Source organism: Tasmannia lanceolata, unplaced genomic scaffold (assembly GCF_043159265.1).
Source record: "Tasmannia lanceolata isolate RefF3 unplaced genomic scaffold, GAP_Taslan_0.1 ptg000018l, whole genome shotgun sequence".
Classification (NCBI taxonomy): domain Eukaryota; kingdom Viridiplantae; phylum Streptophyta; class Magnoliopsida; order Canellales; family Winteraceae; genus Tasmannia; species Tasmannia lanceolata.
The window spans coordinates 4,738,743-4,759,507 of NW_027518695.1; the positions used below are offsets into that span (position 1 = coordinate 4,738,743).

Here is a 20,765-nt window from a genome sequence, read left to right on the forward strand (position 1 = left end):
TTAAATTAAATAAAATGAAGAGTGCCATTATAAAAACAAAGGGGTGCCGATATCAACCACAAGGACCCATTTGGTGAACTTTTATTATCTTGGCAATCCACTATTGATCTTCTATTGATATTGATTTGGCTCCAGCCTGATTAAATGATCCTAATTTCGTTAATAATCAGTAAATCCTTGTTTAGGGTTCCACTAATAAGAGCTAAAATCGTTTACTTTTGTTTGATAATCTCTAGGAGGAAGTCACTTTAACAATCAATTATAAAAGGCAATTTTTAAAATCATCGGCTAAGCTTCTGATTGAGCTGGAAACAAGGCTTGATCGATCAAGGGCCTAGAATCATCTGATTGAGCTGTTCTTATCACCATTTGGCCAGTCTTATGGCTTCCGTTAAGATCAACGGACTTACCAAATAAACAAAGCAATAATAGTGAGGAACAATATGTGTCTACCAGGAAGAAAGCATAGAAGTGACTGTTTTTAGCATTTTGTAGTTTGTTTTCTTACCCATGACATGTATGCTTGACATGTGACTATATGGGTTGCCTTATGAAGTCAACAAGATCAACAGTCATGATTGCACATAAATATATGGATGTTATTATGACAGTCTATCAATGGTCATGTGTTGCGAACCTAGATTGGGTTCGCAACTGATTTGATCTCGGCCTCTTGATCCACTTAGAGGAAGGATCAATCCTCCTTTGTGCACAAAACGAAATTTCTGAATAAGTTTTCTTCGTTCCTCTAAAAATAGTTGTGTACAAATTATTTATAAAAAAGCCCTAATCTAAAATTCCTTATCTCTAAGACTCCTACACATCCAAAGCAACTCCAACGGAAATCCTACCGTTAATAAAATCTAAACTAATTTATTCCAGCACATGTGGGTCTCATCTAGGCCCGTAACATCATGTTTGTACATAAAGGTTCAATTGATGGTTAGCACCCTATAGTGACTTCTACCTAGCACAATCTTCATTTTAACTTCCTACAGCTTCGTTAAAGAAGGGTTAAATTTGTTGGTAAAGGAACGGCGTGTAAATAAATAGTATAGGGTTGGAGGGTTTTTTTTTGTTTTTTGATGAGTAAGCAAGGGTTAGGCAGACCCGGACCAGAATTCATTAAAAGAAACTAAGAAAGATGCATGGGGGGCTCGGAAGCCAAACAGGATGGGGGCTGAAACCCAGCAGCACTCCTAAGAAAAAACAACCTCCAACAGGGAGCTACAAGGCAACAAGAAAAGCAAACAAATTACAATCTATAGTAAGTCTTCCCATCTCTGTCGGAGTTGAAAGAGTCAATCAGGGAAGGAGTGGACAGCAACACCAGGACATTAATAAGCCTTTGAAGGGGAAGCTTCTTTTGGAGAGGATGTCAGCGGCCTCATCTGTCTCTCTCCAAGAATGGGAGATGCGGAAGGAGAGAAGATGATCTTTCATACACAGGATCTGATCCAGGATCATCGCTTTCCTCCAAAGAACATTAGACTTACCAGTAATGACCTCCACGGCAAGCTCTGAGTCAGACTCAATCCACACTCTGTCTATATATAAGGAGGATGCGAGCAGGAGGCCTTGGTGAATAGCTGACAGTTCAAGCTCAAAAATGGGTTCTTTGTCTGTTTGCAGAGAGAACATAGCAATGGGCATACCAAGGTGGTCTCTGATCACTCCCCCAATACCTCCGCCATCTGCTTCGAGAGAGGCATCAGTGTTGAACTTCAACTCATCAACAAACGGTTTGATCCAGTGACAGGGGCGAGGAGTGCGGCAGGTTGGCATGAAGATATAACCGAGGTTCTTGGCTGTAGATTCAGCAAGTTTGCAAGGGATGTCATGGCAATTCAGCGTATTGAGTTTTAGCTTAGCTTCAGAAAGAATTTTACAAAGGACGAAAGTTTTGTGCTTGCGAGTATTTTCGAAGATTCTCCTGTTCCGTTCCATCCAAATCTTATAAACTGCAGAAGTGACACAGAACTTAAGCGCAATAGAGGATTGCCCATCACCTTTGGCACGGTTGCAGACCCAGCCAACCGAATCCGCCATAGAGGAGAAAAATTTCTTGCGGGATCTAAATCTCCAAAGGATGCAATACCAAATCCAGGCAGAATAAGAACAGCGAAAGAAGAGGTGATTTGCAGATTCTGCCTCAGAGTTGCAGAGAACACATAGTGGGTTCAAATTTGGGCCTCTGAAGGAAAGCCTGTCTTTAGTGCTTAAACGATTTTGAATAGCCTTCCATGTAGTGATGGAGTATCTCGGAACGTGCCCTTTGAACCAGATCAAGGGAGTCCAGGCAGGTTTGGGGTGCTTTATCCTGAAGGTATTCCAGCCACTTTTAGCAGTATAAAAGGCATCAGAGACAGGTTTCCAAATGGGAATGGTGGAATTATGGGAGTTGAATAAGGTTTCAAGGAGCAGGGCCTTTTCAGAAGAGAGGGAAGGTTTGTTAAGAACGGGGTTCCAAGAGTCATTGAAATGGATATGGGAGAGAAGGGTTGCTGAGCTGAGGGCGAAGTCTACTCTGTGCCGAGAGATGAGAGAACAAAGAGTACCTTTGGGGTGCCAAGGTTGGTCCCAAAGGTCAATTTCAGTTTCATCACCAACACTGTAACAAATGAAAGGCTTTATGAGATCCCTACATTTAAGAATTTTTCTAAGAGCCCAAGAAGGTTTGGAAGGAATTTTCAGGGTCCAAATGTTTTTGGATTTCAAATATTTTTGGAGAATCCATTTCTAGGAAAGCCATTTCAAAGCTCACTTTTGCAGAAAAGAACAGCCACACAGGCTCACTTGTTACCACATTTTGTCATATTCATTTAGGGCCCGTTTGGATGCCGAGAAGATTTTGATTTGGGATTCTCAAATTTGCAGCCCTTTTTGCGTTGGCATTTGGATCCCGATCAAATCCTTGAATTTCCAATTCAGCAACTGACAGTGAAAAAAATCAGATTTCCAAATAAGCTGTGGAAATAAGAAATTGAAAATCCACAGATTTGGCAGTTTCCTTAACCCTCTTGGCTCCTCAACCTCTCCCTCCAGCAGGAATTACCCCCTTGCTTCTCTTTCTCTCTCCACATGAGCTGGCAGATCTATTCATTTTGTATTGAAAACTCAATTCCAAATCCAAATACAAAATCTGAGGTATCCAAACAGGCCCTTAATTCATTTGAGGTGGCATTTTTGTTGCAAAATTGAGCCGCGAAATGGATTTCTGCGAAGTTGCCTAGCAAATTCCCACACAATTTTGACCAACATTTAGGCCCTCTTTGGATGTAGAGGTAAAAAAAAAGGATTGTTTGATTTGCGCAACCTTGTTTTGATAGTGAGATGAATTCACCTTATCCTGTCTTCTTTAACTGGCTGTTAAAAGGGAAAAGACAAGGTGAGTTCATCTTATTATCAAAACACAGTAGTGCAAAATATCAGTAGCATAAAAAATTGCATGGGAAAAAAGTCATTGAGCCTAGTAGTTCCTATTTTCCTAGAAAATAAGAAAAATCTTCTATTTTGAAAACACTTTTCCTTAAAAAAAATGCGGTAGATAAACGATTGAGATGTAGCAAAAAATATATTCTTGGTTCTTGTAATTCCAATTTTCCTAGAAAATAGAGAAAATCTTCTAATTTAGAAAAAATAAATTAATAAAAACTCTAGGTTCATACAAAATAGATGCTGGAACTCATTTCATGAAAAAAAAATCCAAAACAGAATTTCCCTACATCCAAACAACCCTTGAAATCCAACAATAAGATAAACTCATTGCTCGCGGTGAACCTGAGACGATGCTAGGGTGCCACCTATCTCTTTATGTGGGAATCACACACCAGAAAACCTAATTCATGTCCGAGACTTCAATTTTTTGAAGGGACGCACAAAAGTAAATTTGCTTTCAATTTGTAACATAACAATGTTGGGAAAAGGCTTGTATCTTGTAATTCGGTTATCGCAAATCAAACACTTAAATCACAAGTAAATTGACTCTGGAAAATTGTGGAATAAACTGAAGAAATTATGCACAAAACACAATCCATTAAATTAGAGATTAACACGGTTCACCCAGACAAGGACTACGTCCATGGGGGATTGAGCCTGTAGCTCAATGGTAAAGGTCTTGGCCTTCCACCTTGAGGTCGGGGTAGTTCGATCCCAGCTTACCTACCACAAAAATAGGACCAAGTCTACGGGTAATCTGACAAGAGAAATCCGCTAATCAAAGATGACAATACAACAAAGGGAGTAGTACTTCCCTTGTAACTATCTAGTGAAAACGCACTAAGAAGGCCAACTGTCAAAAACCCCTTTCTTATTGGAGAAGACCTCTCTCTCATGACTAACTCAATTAAGAGAAAAACATTTCTTATACTAGACCACACTTATCCCCAAAAGCTCTATTTTGCCTTACCCATACTCCTAAACTCCAGAAGAATGCCCAAAAGAGAAGTAATTTTATATCACCAAAACCAATAGTCATCACAATGATATAAAATCACCTGCTTACCAATTCCTTGCCCACCAAATCACCCTGGCTTAAAAACTAGAGAAGTCAATCTTCATTTCAACTTCTCTACTTGAACTGCCTTTATTAGCATGTATGCTACTAACTCCTTAGTTCTTACCTTCAGCTAGATTAACCCAAAAGTTGACACCTAGGCTTGTTTCACAGCCATCTTGAAGAGTTCCTATTTGGGTCTGGACATTTTTAGTATCATCACAAATACCCATTTTTAGTTCTTACCTGCATTTCTTCTTATTAACTCAATAGTAAATTGTAAGACACCAGTCCAACAGAGCCACTCAATCATTTTACAGGAAATTCCAAGTTGTCCAATGGGTAAAAAATGAATGAATTCTTAAGAATTAAAAGAAAATTCGACAGGAATGGCCAAGACATATGTGGAACAAACTACAGACAAAGATCACCAGAGGAATTTCTTGACCCTGGATCTACAATTTTGTCACCGGTGCGTGGATGAGCAGGTGCAATGCTGGCTTTGAAGGTCACCTTCACTCCAGTAGTATCAGATTACAGACCTGGGCTACTCTACAGCAGGTGAAAGAAATACCCAAACAGATTTGGGTTTTGGACATCCTCTGGGGAAAATTATGGGACGAGTTCAAAACCAGTGAGCAAACCCAGATGTAGCAGACAATTTTTCCACTTTTAACTATCATTGAGTGTTGTCAACAAGCGCAACCAATTCAATATTCTTTTCAGCTGCAAGAGTTTCTGGAACCTCTTTCGTCTTAAACACATCTGTTCCAAGTATGGTAGAGTGCTGGTCACTTCTAGGCACCAAATATAGCAAAGTGAGTGGAAGGATTCTCATTATGCTGCGTATCAAGATAGCCACCCAGAGGTTCTTGAATTCTGTACGTGTAACCTTCAAGATATGGAGTAGCAGGCCACCGCCCCATGATGATGTGAGTATGCCAGCATTATCAATAGACATTACCAAAGCAAAAAAAGTGTTTAAATTTAATTGATTTTTGATCTGTTTTGACATCTTTTTAAATTCGATTTTGAGATTTTTACCCCTTTAAGGGTAAAGTTCAAAAGGTCAAATCATGGTCAAAACGGAGTCAAAATTTCTGATGATTGACATGTCGGCGAATGAGACATTTCCTCAATTTTCCAATTTAAAAAAAAAAACATGTTTCCATGTTGCTAATTGGTTTTGTAAAATCTTTCTAACTAAAATCTCGTCCCTCTTTCTTTGAAAACTTTCTATGTAAATGAAAGAGACCCATAAAATGAGCAAAAGATTTCCATTTTACAACTCTTTATAATTATTTCTCTTTAGCAACATGCCCATTCGGGTAGGACTCGGGTAAAGAGATATGGTTGTAAAAATTGATAATTACTGACTAACGTTTCCATTTTTATGGGTGGGGAAGCATTTATTTTCGTATACACAGAAACAACCTAAAAACAACTGATGGTAAAATAATACTACAATCCTCCCCCCTTTTCAATTATAAATTAGGGTGGGGGCCAACAATCTCACACCACATGTTATTATTAACATGGGATGGGGCCCACAATCTCTACAAAAACCTATGCATTGGGGTGGGGCCCACCATTTTACACCCATGAATACCATGGACCCGGAATACTAGTTTCAATAATGGCACAAATTCAGCTTGTTTTTTCTTTTCTTTTAATTGGTTTGTCAGAGCTTTTTGGGAACTGTAATAACCTTGACAGCTCTTTGAATCATATGGGGACATGTTGCTGTCATATTCAGGGCCTATTGGACATAGATTCAACAGAGTTGGAGGTGAGCGCTTTATTCATTGGAATCAAATTACTTAACTAAAGGACGGATGTATGATTGGTGGTAGAGGGGGATTTGGCAAACACGATAGAGTAGATGAAAGGGGATAAATTGGGCCATGGAGATTGGACCATTATGTGGGGGAAATTAGAGAAATAGAATGGATGAAAGGGGAAAAAATATGACCAGAGGAATTTCTTATTAACTCAATAGTAAATTGTAATACACCAGTCCAACAGAGCCACTCAATCATTTTACAGGAAATTCCAAGTTTTCCAATGGGTAGAAATGAATGAATTCTTAAGAATTAAAAGAAAATTTGACAGGAATTGCGAAGACATATGTGGAACAAACAACAGACAGAGATCACCAGAGGAATTTCTTGACCCTGGATCTACAATTTTGTCACCAGTGCGTGGATGAGCAGGTGCACTGCTGGCTTTGAAGGTCACATTCACTCCAGTAGTATCAGATTACAGACCTGGGCTACTCTACAGCAGGTGAAAGAAATACCAAAACATATTTGGGTTTTGGACATCCTCTAGGGAAAATTATCGGACGAGTTCAAAACCAGTGAGCAAACCCAGATGTAGCAGACAATTTTTCCACTTTTAACTATCACTGAGTGTTGTCAACAAGGGCAACCAATTCAATATTCTTTTCAGCAACAAGAGTTTCTGGAACCTCTTTCGTCTTAAACACATCTGTTCCAAGTATGGTAGAGTGCTGGTCACTTCTAGGCACCAAATATAGCAAAGTGAGTGGAAGGATTCTCATTATGCTGCGTATCAAGATAGCCACCCAGAGGTTCTTGAATTCTGTACGTGTAACCTTCAAGATATGGAGTAGCAGGCCACCGCCCCATGATGATGTGAGTATGCCAGCATTATCGATAGACATTACCAAAGCAAAAAAAGTGTTTAAATTTAATTGATTTTTGATGTGTTTTGACATCTTTTTAAATTCGATTTTGAGATTTTTACCCCTTTAAGGGTAAAGTTCAAAAGGTCAAATCATGGTCAAAACGGAGTCAAAATTTCTGATGATTGACATGTCGGCGAATGAGACGGGAGGTCAGAAGGAATTACCTTGTCTGCGAATGAAACATTCCCTCCATTTTCCAATTAATAAAAAAAACATGTTTCCATGTTGCTAATTGGTTTTGTAAATCTTTCTAACTAAAATCTCGTCTCTGTCTCTTTGAAAACTTTCTATGTAAATGAAAGAGACCCATAAAATGAGCAAAAGATTTCCATTTTACAACTCTTTATAATTATTTCTCTTTAGCAACATGCCCATTCGGGTAGGACTCGGGTAAAGAGATATGGTTGTAAAAATTGATAATTGCTGACTAACGTTTCCATTTTTATGGGTGGGGAAGCATTTATTTTCGTATACACATAAACAACCTAAAAACAACTGATGGTAAAATAATACTACAATCCTCCCCCCTTTTCAATTTTAAATTTGGGTGGGGGACAACAATCTCACACCACATGTTATTATTAACATGGGATGGGGCCCACAATCTCTACAAAAACCTATGCATTGGGGGTGGGGCCCACCATTTTACACCCATGAATACCATGGACCCGGAATACTAGTTTCAATAATGGCACAAATTCAGCTTGTCTTTTCTTTTCTTTTAATTGGTTTGTCAGAGCTTTTTGGGAACTGTAATAACCTTGACAGCTCTTTGAATCATATGGGGACATGTTGCTGTCATATTCAGGGCCTATTGGACATAGATTCAACAGAGTTGGAGGTGAGCGCTTGTGGACCCCGATCTGAGAGAGGCAGGGGGAAGAGCCCCACAGAAAGTCTCTAGATCATTCACGTGAAGGAGAGCTCCACCAAGGAACTCTCGAAAGAGTGCCCCTCACAGCATGAGCGGCTATGAAAAGTGAGATACCTCTCGATTCGGGGACTAGCCCGGATTCGAGGCGTACCTTAAACAAAGAAAGAGTCGCCATCAAAGGAAGTAGGCCTTGGGTCCCATGCTGTGCTCTGTCGCAACAGATAACCAGAGATACAAAAGGTCCGTGCCTGATGATGAATGGGGAAGGGGTTAGGCGCCCCCAATTCGCCCAAGTGTAAGCACCTGGTCTCTTATGCCATTTATTATTAACTTTGAAGAGTTTTGGGTGAAAATCATGCGAAATGGGAACGAATATCCCCGAGATAACCTCTAGGTAATCATGCATGTCTCAGAGATGAATAAGAAGCACACACAAAAGAAATGAAAGACATGGCACCTAAGAATAGCTAGGTTATGAGTGTCATGCCTAATTGGTGTCTAAGTTCTGATGGGCAAACACATGCACACTACAACTAAAGGTATAAGGTCTGTACAGGAAAGTAAGAAAACACAGCAAAACATACAATATGACAAACCCTAGACTCTAATGCGATACTTGACTCGGACTAAGATGGCCATCCATCCTGGCTGCACTACGTTTCCCGGCCTCGGGAAGAATCAGAGTCAACGTAGTTCGGCGACCTATGCTAAACTACAATGCTTAACCCTCTAGGACCGCTACCCTAGACTCGATCGACTAGACCTGACTAGTTTTTAAAGCTTCTTGCGTAATTACTTAAGTTCAAGTGAATGGTAATTTTTAGGACTCCCTATATGCCCTAACTAATGCAAGTGGACCCTACACCCTATGTGTGACTAGGCTGTGCGTCATAAGGAAAACCATGGGCTATCTAAGTGCGTTCTAGTCTAGCCATCGGATCGACTAAGTGTCTAGCCGACCACGACTCGAGGCCTCCTAACTCTGAGGACACTCACACGACAAGACTCAGCATATCAACACAAACAGGATAGACTCCTAACTCTAAGACACCCCAAACGCCTAGGACAGACTCCTAACTCTATGGGAAGATATTTTGAAAATGGTTTGCAAGGTTATTTTAAAGAATTTTTGTATTTTAGGAAGATTTGAAAGGTTTTGAAGCTATGGAAGTTTTTGAAGTTGTGACTGAACTCGGGATGCCAGCTGCAAGCCCGAGCTGCCTACGTACCCCTCAGCTAGGGATCAAGCCATCCGTAGTTCAGACAATTTTCTAAACTACGAAGCCTAGAAACATGCAAGACCGACTCTGAAAGATGGAAGGACGGAATCCTAAACTTTATGAAGGGATATGACAGAATTCTAAACTCTATAAGGGATAGGACAGACTCCTAAACTCTATAGGGGGGAGAACAGACTCCTAAACTGTATAGGGGTATGACAGATTCCTAAACTCTATGACGGTAGGATAGATTCTTAAACTCTATGAAAGCATGACGGGCTCCTAACTCTATGAGGGTAGGACAGACTCCTATGTTCTAACAGGGTATGACAGACTCCTAAACTCTACAAGGGTAGGACAGACTCCTAAACCCTAGGATGGTAGGACAGACTCCTAAACTCTCTATGACTGACTCTAAAGAGGAAGAAATCCCTTAACCTGCGAAGACTCTAAGGCAAGAAGGGAAGGGGTTGGCTCAAGAAGCATTCCGTCATAGCCTAAACTTGAGAAAGAGGAAATTCTGGAATTCGAGAATTAAACAGCAATGCCCACATAAAGTCCTAATGGGGTCCTAAGGAAAACGAAGGGAGGATCCCACATTAAACGTAACTCTATGACAAAGAAATTATTTACAAGGAATGCTATTACAAGAACGATAACTTTGAAGCTCTCAAGTAAAGCTACTTCCTTTTTAAGATTAAAGAAGAATTAATTTCTTTACTGCCATTCTATACTCAAGGCGGGGTGCAGACCAAAACAAATTAAATTCTGCAACATCACAAAGAGAATTCCATAGAAATTTGTATGGCAAAATGCATGAAAGCCATACGCAACCAGCTCAAGTATTGATTTCAACAAGAACTACAAGACTTAACAAAAAAACTCGACTCCATAAACCATGATAACTTTAAATTGATAGTCCTCTAAGAAAACATTCAATGGGCATTTTTCTAGAATTCTAATGAAGAAGAAAGAAAAAACCTTAGATAGGCAATTGCCAATGACAACTTTGAGAAGAACACTATAACAAATAGTTGTAATGACAAGTCAGCTTAATGAATTACAATATTACTCATGACGGTCACTTAACAAATTCTCAACACATATTATAGACAGTCATCTTCACAACCAATTTCCCGAAATCATTTGAAAACATGAATCTCATCCACTTGAGGTTACGTTAAACCAAGGCCCATTACAATTGATCACAGGTAATTATGCAACACATGACTTATTAATCTCACTAAAGAAATGATCAGATGACAACTACATGGAACGTATTTCAAAACACTAACAAAATACATATCCGAAGTGAATGTGCAAATCACTTTAACTGTTGGTTACGTCTATTGGACCTTACACAAAATGATGATCAGTAATAGAGGATAAAGATGTAAACCTGAGAGATAAGATCTGAGCTAGAGAAGCAAATAGGCTCTGCTCTTACAACCTAATACGTAATCAAAATCATACACGCTTCAAGTTAAAATAGACATTGACAGAAAATTCTTCTATCCATTGAAATTATTCATGCCATTGTCAAAGAGAAACCAAGCCATAAGATTTTAAAGAGCAAACCCCATCATCTCTATTCTACCCTTTATAAAAAAAACAAGGTATACTTAACTCAACAATCAGTAAACATAACACACAGCCAACACAATTTGGTCATGGAAACAACAAATGCTAAGAAGAAGCTAAGGATTACCTTCCTTTCCCTTTGCTGAAATTGTAGGATTCCGGTCAAATTACCAGAACAGATGAAGAGGCTGAGTGATTGCTCAATTTGGGTAACAAATGTCTCGATCCAAGAGAGGGTTAGCCGGATCGACGAAAATGCATGCCAGAGAAGATGACGCTGCCGGAATTAATGGCTCAATGAAATCGATGCCCGGAATCCGGCGAAATAACTTGAGAAAATATCTGGAATCCCTTTCTCTTTCTCTATATATTTCTCTATATATTTAGGATCTAGTGGTAGGAAGAAGAAAGGGGGTGGATATGGGGGAGATTAAGGTTTGAATGAAGTAACAGAGGAGGAAAATGATGACAATGGAGCGAGTCGGAGGTGGCAAATGATCGGCCAGAGCTCGGCCGGAGAAGATGAAGAGGCTAAATTAGGGTTTGCACTTTTCTGCTTTCCTCTCTCTCTCACCTTCTCTGATTTTTCGAACAAAAAATGAGAACCCCCTCTCTGTTTTAGCTTTTCTATTTTTTTAAAAAAGAAAGAAGAAAGAAAAAAGAAAAAAGAAAAAGAAGATGATGAGGGATGGGTTTGGTGACAGAGGAGGTAAGGAATGGGGTTTTGATGGTGGGTTTGGGGGTAATAATGGAGAAAATGGTGGAAAGGGTATGGCCGGCCAGATTTGCAGAGGTGGCTGCTAGGAAGGTGGTGGTGGTTGATGGGTTTGAGGAAGTGATTTGGGTGGCTGATAGGGTACGGGTTTGGTAGTGGAGGTTGAGAAATTAGTGGTGGTAGTGGTAACGGTGGGAATGGCAGAAAAATGGAGGAGGGTTTGGGTTAATGGGTTTGAGTGATAAAGAAAAAGAAAAAATGGTGGATGTAGGTGGTTGGGGCGAAAATGAAGAGGAAGGTGGAGGCACGGCCGGAGATGGGGTCGGAGATGGTTCGGGTTGGCCGGAGAAGATGGAATGGGTGCCGGATTCCGGCACAACTCACCGGAGACGAAGGATTTTCTTCTCTCTGCTCCTCTCTCTATGTATGTTAGAGAGAGAAATTAAAAAATAAAAAATGAAGAAGCTAGATGGGGGAGGGATCGGTGGATTTGGAGGTGGATGGCCGAGAAAATGGTTTGGGTTTTGAAATGGATTTTGATAGAAGATGATTTTAGGATCTTGAGAGAAGGGAAGAGGGGTAGAAGAAGAAGGTGGAGGTAGTGGAAGATGGGTGGAGCAGAAGAGATGAGGGAGGTGGTGGAGGCTCGGCCGGAATCCGGCAAGGTTGTCGGAGAAGGATTTTTTTCTCTCCTCTGCTCTCTCTCTCTCTTTCTCTCTCTCAATTTTTCTTGCGAAAATGAGGCCTCCTCCCCTTCGAGCCCTAATCGATGCTTATAAAGGGAAAATGATAAAATTTCCCCCCTTTATACTTCCTGGACAGCCCCACAGTGATTTACGACTACTCTTTTAATTTATAAAGGGGTGGTGCAGGTAGAAAACGGGGCGGAAATTTTCTTCCAAAGGCCAATAAAGATTGCTTACACCTTAAGTAATATCAGAATTACAACATCACCCTTCTAAAGATGGAAAATCACCATTTTACCAAACAAAAATATCTTGCCTTTTATAGAAAAATGAAGGTGATTTCTACACAACCAAGCTTTGATAATTCATACCCTATCACAACCCAGTTTTGATTATTGCACAAGCTTCGCCTGTCTTTCTTTACATTTTTCGCTCGATTGCCATGAAATTTTGCAGGGGTATCCCTGAGAATACTAACAACCTCCTGGGAAATTTGTGCACAGAAATACGCACAATAAGATGCTAAAAAACTCAAGCCTTCTTCTCACTTTGGGCCCAATCATTCAGGAATTTTTGAGATTAATTTCGGAATATTTTGGAACTCGGAATTTGAGAATTTTATTCGATTTTTGAAGTTCTTATTCGATTTTGGGGACTTTTAGGGTCCGGTCAAAATGGGGTGTCTACAGCGCTTTATTCATTGGAATCAAATTACTTAACTAAAGGATGAATGTATGATTGGTGGTAGAGGGGGATTTGGCAAACACGATAGAGTAGATGAAAGGGGATAAATTGGGCCATGGAGATTGGACCATTATGTGGGGGAAATTAGAGAAATAGAATGGATGAAAGGGGAAAAAATATGACAAGAGGAATTTCTTATTAACTCAATAGTAAATTGTAATACACCAGTCCAACAGAGCCACTCAATCATTTTACAGGAAATTCCAAGTTTTCCAATGGGTAGAAATGAATGAATTCTTAAGAATTAAAAGAAAATTCGACAGGAATTGCCAAGACATATGTGGAACAAACAACAGACAGAGATCACCTGAGGAATTTCTTGACCCTAGATCTACAATTTTGTCACCGGTGCGTGGATGAGCAGGTGCAATGCTGGCTTTGAAGGTCACCTTCACTCCAGTAGTATCAGATTACAGACCTGAGCTATTCTACAGCAGGTGAAAGAAATACCAAAACATATTTGGGTTTTGGACATCCTCTAGGGAAAATTATCGGACGAGTTCAAAACCAGTGAGCAAACCCAGATGTAGCAGACAATTTTTCCACTTTTAACTATCATTGAGTGTTGTCAACAAGCGCAACCAATTCAATATTCTTTTCAGCTTCAAGAGTTTCTGGAACCTCTTTCGTCTTAAACACATCTGTTCCAAGTATGGTAGAGTGCTGGTCACTTCTAGGCACCAAATATAGCAAAGTGAGTGGAAGGATTCTCATTATGCTGCGTATCAAGATAGCCACCCAGAGGTTCTTGAATTCTGTACGTGTAACCTTCAAGATATGGAGTAGTAGGCCACCGCCCCATGATGATGTGAGTATGCCAGCATTATCAATAGACATTAGCAAAGCAAAAAAAGTGCCTTCTATGCCGGGGGGGCAAAGCTTGGCACTGAGTACAAAAAGAGGCAACCATTTAATGCGGGCAATCATTTGATATACGCATGCAACAATTACAACAAAGAAATAATCGGGCATTTCGACCTTCAAGTTTAAACGCAAGACCAAAATCAAATCCAGCATTCCTGAGACACCCAAGAGCAACTGGCTCCAAAAAAGCAAGCTACGGACCGGATAGTCCTTCAAAACATTTTGGTATAGCAGTACTCCAAGAAGGGAACCCGCAGAGCCAACGGAAAACATAAAACCGATAATCTCCTGCACAAGACAGAGAGATACATGAGCCTATGAATATCAGATTGATGTCTTTAAGCCTAGAAGGTACAAAAAGTTAACAAATTTGTGACATCAGTTCTCTAATTTTACTCTGGGGACTGGCCGTTAGTCAAAAAAAAAATTCAAACCAACCTGAGAGAAAGCGGGACCTGCTTTTGGATCTGTATACCAATAGAACATTCCTTCATCGATACTCCAGCTTAGTGCAAGAGAAAAATACATATACAAACACGGCCCCCACACATCTGGGCATTTTAGTGTCGTCCACATGGTTTGATTTGCAGCCAACAACTTCGGGTATACCTGATCTCACCACAGAGTTACAGAATTTAACTACAGAAATACCAGGGCCCATGAGAAGACCTCCAAAGATAATCAACTAATCTTACTTCGCTGTAGGTGAAGTTAGGCACATGGGGCTCGTTTAGCACTGTTCCAACCAAAAAGACCAATGCAGCTGGAACACTAAGCAAGCCGAGCACCCCCTATCAGAAAAAAAACACATCAAGCGTCTATTGGGAAAATACAATCAGAAACAGCCAGCAAAAAGCAATTTCCAAAAAAAAAAAATCTAAATCGACAATGTTAGCACTGGAGAAATACTTTAATAGCAAAGGTTTCTTCACTGCTATTTTCTAATAGTTAGATTTCTATGCAACTCAAATTTACAAATGTATTAGTGTCAGAGATAATTCGCAAGCAGCATACCTGAGAGCCCATTAGGTGAACAAGTACTCCACTGATTGAGAATCCCAAAAGTGCTCCGATGGAGGAGCTCAATCCACACAAGCTTTGGATGTCGTGGGCAAGGGAAGGGTGATTTACACTGTTTTGAGCTGCACAGGCATCAATAGTCACATCTGCTATTGCCACTCCAGCACTTCCTGCTGTCAGGGACAGCAAGGCAAACACAATATGCAACTTATTGTGTAGTGATAGCACAAGCATAGAGATCACACCAAGAAGGCCTGAAATTTTGTAGGAAAGAAAAGCTCACGTCAAATAGATACATTAGACAGCCCAACACTGGATAAAGAGTATGTGCACCTTTGTAGAAAAAATGTGAGTAGCTTAGATCAGGGACACAAAGCACATGTTTAAGTTAATTGAGTTCAGAATTAAATGGAAATTATGTACATTCTTAGGAAAAAGGTTAACATTTATAAAGGAAAGAATTTACACAGAACTGATCAAGAAAAAGACTGAACCAAGAAATGCAATTATGTTATCCTTTAGCAAAACCATGGGAAGTTCCAACTATGTGTCCTCTTCAACCATATGCCAGTTGCCAATCTTCTAACATCCACAACTCACATCTCAAAACACGTCATTCTTGATCGTATGCGGTAAAGGTCAGCTTACATATGATAAAGCTGTTGTCACAAACTCACACCCTTAGGGATCAATGCCAAGTACCACAAGACTGAAGGCGGTTTGATTTCTTTACTACCATCATAAAGCTTCTCTTCAGCTCATAGGAGGGCCTATTATTTTGTGATTATGCATCCAGATATTATCTATGCAGTTCATGTTGCTGGTCAGCTCATGCCTTCTCCATGAACTCCCCATTTTAGTGTTCTTCATTGGGTTCTCTGTTACAGTAGAGCATGGAATTCTAATTTCAGCATCAACCTTGCTGACTTTTCCTACTTATACTGAAGTGGATTAGCCTAGATGCCCTAACACTCATCGTTCTACTAATGGGTGCTGCTAATTTTTGGTTTCCCTAATCATCGAGAGAGTAAGAAGCAGCCAGTTGCTACAAGAGTTGAAGCCGAATGCCAGATCTATCTTCCGTATAATCAAAGTTACTTGACTCAAGCTCTCTCTCTTTTCTTGGTGTTCTCCTTAGTGAAACAATGAGCACCAATCAAACTGCATCTAATAGTGGCCTACATGAATTCCACAAACATGTTGAAGGGAACTACCACCTCCTAAAGTAAATTGGCATGTCTTAGATCACTCTTCTTATATTTCCTTCCCTCAACTTGCAGAAATTTTCACAGTCTATGAGGAAAATCACCTCACTTTGAATTTGACAAAGCAGCGATTACTACCCTGACTATGGGGGAGTATGCTATAAGTATTCAAAATTAATTGTAAGCCCTCCAGGGCATTCTTACCTTAGCTTTTTGTATTTTCTTCTATTTTAGATGTCTATATACTTCTTCCCAGGTTTTACTATTTTCTAGAAATTGCATTCATAGGTGTTAGTACCTTTCATTTTGCATAATGAAATCATAGTTCTTTTCATTTATAACTCAAGATACAATATGAGAGATTAAGAAAGATCAAGACAAAATCAGAAGTTGGGAGATACTATCCGGCCTAAAAGTGGAGAACTCAACCTCATAAAAGCATCATTTCACATATCCGCATATAAATTGCAAATGACAGAGATCTAGCATGCAGTCATGCACTCATTAGAGGAACAAAGCTAGTGTCTCTGGTCTTGTGTTTCTTGGTAATCAACATACATTTTCAAAAGCGCAATAACTTTAAATGGTAAGATGATATCAACTATCATATGGAACAAGTACAATAGGTAATAAGAATGAAACTACCTATTTGTGTATGCAAGTTGTCAAATTTATTATTACCATTTCCAGCACCCATTATATCCTACATTTTGTTTGGCGAAAAGCCAAAACAAATTTCCACATCAAAAACCATAAGGAGCTAACAATACTTGCAGAAACATGAGTTGGATAAACTTTAGTCCCACGAATCATAGGAACAATCATAATTTTGGTACTAGCAGTAGGCAATCCGCTAATCAGTATTATCAAAAGGGAACCATTTCACCAGAAAACAAAATAAGTCCAAAGTTTAACTGAAAAGATTTGGACATTGACAACCATAATCAGTATCACATTCCTATAACTATCATAAGAACAAATAGGAGCTTTCTAAACCACATTGGAAATAGCATCGATAAAGTTAGACAACTTCATTTAAATCAAAATTAACAGTACACAAGTCAAGACACCATATAAACAACTACAAAAAACCAAAAAGATACATAATATACGCATTTCACACAATAAGAATGAACATATCTCAAACCCATGTGAACTAACAGCAAAATCATGTCCTAAAAGCACCTGCTAAAATGAGATAGGGTCGTCGCTGGTAGCCAGCGACAGGGAGAACATCAGTGAGAAGACCCCAAAGAGGTTTGACAATCCAAGGAATAGAAGTTATTCCATTATAGACCTGTGCTTCAGATGGCTGCACCATCTGAACATCCTTCCAATAATAATCAGACGAAACGCGAGTTAGACCCCCACCTATCCCCTGACTTATTCCATAAATGACAACCACTCCAAAGACAAAAGTCCAATGCATCTCATTAGCAAGCATTCTAAACCAATTCAGAGGTGCCCACCGCGAAACCGAGAGTCCCTCTGCGGGTTGCAGTTCCTCCACGCCCTCATTTCTAAGCTGAACGCTCTCTTCCACATCCATACTCATTTTAGAGAAATCCAAGAAACCAGCAACAACCCAGATAAACAATCAGGCTTTCCTGAATTGGGTTTCGAAAATTTTCTTGGAATTCCTCATAAAACTTGACGCTGCTGAAATGGGTCTGAGTTTTATTTGAAATTCCTCAAAACACATAACATCAAGAACCCTGTAGCACCAAATTTTGAAGATGAGTGTCAACGATCGTTCCGTTGAATCCACAAAAACCCATCACTGGCCCCAAAAGAGGCTCCAAGAAAGATCCAAGAAAGCAGGTAAAAAGGACATCAGAGGTTATTGTAGATTTTGAGAAGAAACCCTATTTTTCAGTTTTCACTAATCGACACGTGGCATAAGATTATTGGTTCCTTGAAAGTCGGGGACGTGCCCTAGGTTTTTTAAAGTTTTTTGATCAGTTAATTCCTTAGGTGTGCCCTAGGTTTTATGTTGACAGGATGATTCGATTGCTTGGAAAGTGGGACGCTGTCGGCAAAGTCAAACTTGGCAAGCTAACATAGTCACGACTCACGGTACAAAACAATTAAATAAAATGAAGAGTGCCATTATAAAAACAAAGGGGTGCCGATATCATTTTCCTCCTTGTTCCAAGTTCCAACCACAAAGGACCCATTCGGTGAACTTGTATTATCTTGGAAATCCACTATTGATCTTCAATTGATTTGGTTTACCACCACAAGTCAAGGTCATTGTTTTTCTTCTCACATATAACGACGATTAATCCTAAGCCATTGATCAATATCCTAATTAAAAGATCCTAATTTCTTTAATAATCAGTAAATCCTTGTTTAGGGTTCCACTAATAAAAGCTAAAATCTTTGATGAAGTCACTTTTTCAATCAATGATAAAAGGCAATTTTTAAAATCAACGGCTAAGATTCCTTCGGAAGAATCCGAAACGAGGCTTGATCGATCAAGGACCTAGAATCATCTGATTGAGCTGTTCTTATCACCATTTGGCCTGACTTATGGCTTCCGATCATATCAACGGACTTACCACATAAGCAAGGCAATAATAGTGAGGCCCAATTTGTGTCTTTTAGGAAGAAAGCATGGAAGTGACTGTTTTTAGCATTTTGTAGTTTGTTATCTTAAACAAGAGAACTATGCTTGACATGTGACTATATGGGTTGCCTTATGAAGTCTACAAGATCAACAGTCATGATTGCACATAAATATATGGATCACCTTATGACAGTCTATCAATGGTCATGATTGCACATAAAGGTCCAATCGATGGTTAGCACCCCACAGTGACTTTCTACCTACCACACTCTTCATTTCAACTTCCTAATGCTACGTTATAAAGAGAGGGGTTAAATTTGTTGGTAAAGGAACGGCGTGTAAATAAATAGTATAGGGTTGGAGTCTGTAGTCTGATGGTGGTGATTTGGAAATATTTTTTAGGGTACAAAGTATTAAAGAGAGAGTTGTCTGAGGAGGTTTTGCTAGGCAATTTGGCAGAAATCCATTTCACGGCTCAATTTTGCAGAAGAGAACAGCCACACATGCTCACAAAAGGATTGTGATATTTGCACTACCATGTTTTGATAATGAGACGAATTCGCCTTGTCTTGTCGATTTTAATAGAAGGAAAAAGACAAGGTGAGTTCAACATTTAGGCCCTCTTTGGATGTGGAGGTGAAGCAAATATCAGTAGCTCTCATGACTAACTCAATTAAGAGATAAACATTTCTTATACTCAGAGCACACTTAACCTAAAAGCTCTATTTTGCCTTACCCAGACTACTCCTAAACTCGAGAAGAATGCCCAAAAGAGGAGTAATTTTAAATCACCAAAACCAATAGTCATCACATTGATATAAAATTACCTGCTTACCAATTCCTTGCCCACCAAATCACCCTGGCCTAAAACCTAGAGAAGTCTATCTTCATTCCAACTTTATTACCATGTATGCTACTAATTCCTTAGTTCTTGCCTTCATTTAGACTAACACAAAAGTCAGACATCTAGGCTTGTAGACTCTCTATCTGGGTGTGGATAAATCTCTAATCAACCTAATCATAACTCACGCAATACGACCAATACACATGTACAGCGATCCTGAGTCAACTCATATATTCAACTATAGTCTTAGGGAGGGATGTAGTCAGGTAGATGGAGAATGACTACACAAAAAATCCCCTTTCACGTTCAATGGTAAAAGGAAATTTCTGGGCCCTACAATACGGCATAGGAGTGTATGTGAATCAATACCGTTGATCTTGTGGAACATCATGAGGCAACCCAAAAGACATTGTCTTGGTCCCATTCTGAGGAACACCACCTGTAAGGTAAAGGACTACAAAAATCAATTGTTTGGCTTCCTTGGCAGAACCCTAAAGGAGGCTTGATGAATCAAGGGCTTAGATCATCCAATCAAGGTGTTATCAATGCCATATTGCCGTTTATAGGGTACGATTAAAGGGCTAGGATCATCCGCTCAAGGTGGGGCCATTTATAGGGTCTGGTAGAGGTAAAAGAATCTGATCAGAATGTAGATGTGCCACTTGTACAGTCAGCCAAGTAGGCAACCATCATCATAAGGTACTTTTCCAGTAATTTTTCTGGGCCCCACTTATGCTATGTGAACATGCGCGGGTCCATTAATCTGACCGACAAACACAAATCCAGCTCATTGTCATTGGACCCACCTGGAGCAGATGATCCACAGTTGGCCCCACACTGATAGGATGATCCTAGCCCGCTGATGCCTTTGTTTAGGGTCTTGTGAAGTATCGATCCTGGTAGGTCTTAATTTTATGGGCAATGTCCAGTCCGCATGGGAACAGGACCACGAGGGTTGCCACATGATGGTCCACCAGATCAATGGCCCCAATCAGACGATGTCCCCATGTGGGACCCAAATCTAGAATATAAATAAAAGGAGGGAAAGGATATGAAGAGCCAAATCTTGGCAGCAGCTCTCATTAAACAATTATCATCTTCATAATCAGGACTGTTCATTAGTGTGCTCCCATAATAGAGATGCAATGATCCAAACAAACCCATAATTTTCCACATTATGCACGCCTAACCTCAATTTTAGTTGAACATGCATATGAACTTGTCTGCGTAAAATCTTA

At 39.7% G+C, this 20,765-nt stretch overlaps 1 protein-coding gene across 1 annotated transcript; it reads right to left on the reverse strand.

Annotated features, from left to right (window-relative positions):
• Positions 1-13,142: 13,142 nt before the first annotated feature.
• Positions 13,143-18,076, reverse strand: LOC143849905 (putative folate-biopterin transporter 2). Its single transcript, XM_077359197.1, has 5 exons — positions 17,300-18,076; positions 14,904-15,163; positions 14,585-14,680; positions 14,328-14,498; positions 13,143-14,177 (listed from the first exon to the last, which is right to left on the reverse strand). Exons 1-5 carry the CDS (start codon positions 17,667-17,669, stop codon positions 13,581-13,583), a joined length of 1,494 nt encoding a protein of 497 aa, XP_077215312.1. The 5' UTR covers positions 17,670-18,076; the 3' UTR covers positions 13,143-13,580.
• Between the last annotated feature and the right edge of the window lie 2,689 nt (positions 18,077-20,765).

Excerpts from the sequence above, each read along its gene's own strand:
- LOC143849905 (XM_077359197.1), bottom strand. The coding sequence starts at position 17,669 with ATGAGTATGGATGTGGAAGAGAGCGTTCAGCTTAGAAATGAGGGCGTG. Across the intron at positions 14,681-14,903 it reads TTCACCTAATGGGCTCTCAG|GGGGTGCTCGGCTTGCTTAG; the intron begins GTATGCTGCTTG and ends TTTTTCTGATAG. Across the intron at positions 14,178-14,327 it reads CAGGTCCCGCTTTCTCTCAG|GAGATTATCGGTTTTATGTT; the intron begins GTTGGTTTGAAT and ends TGTCTTGTGCAG.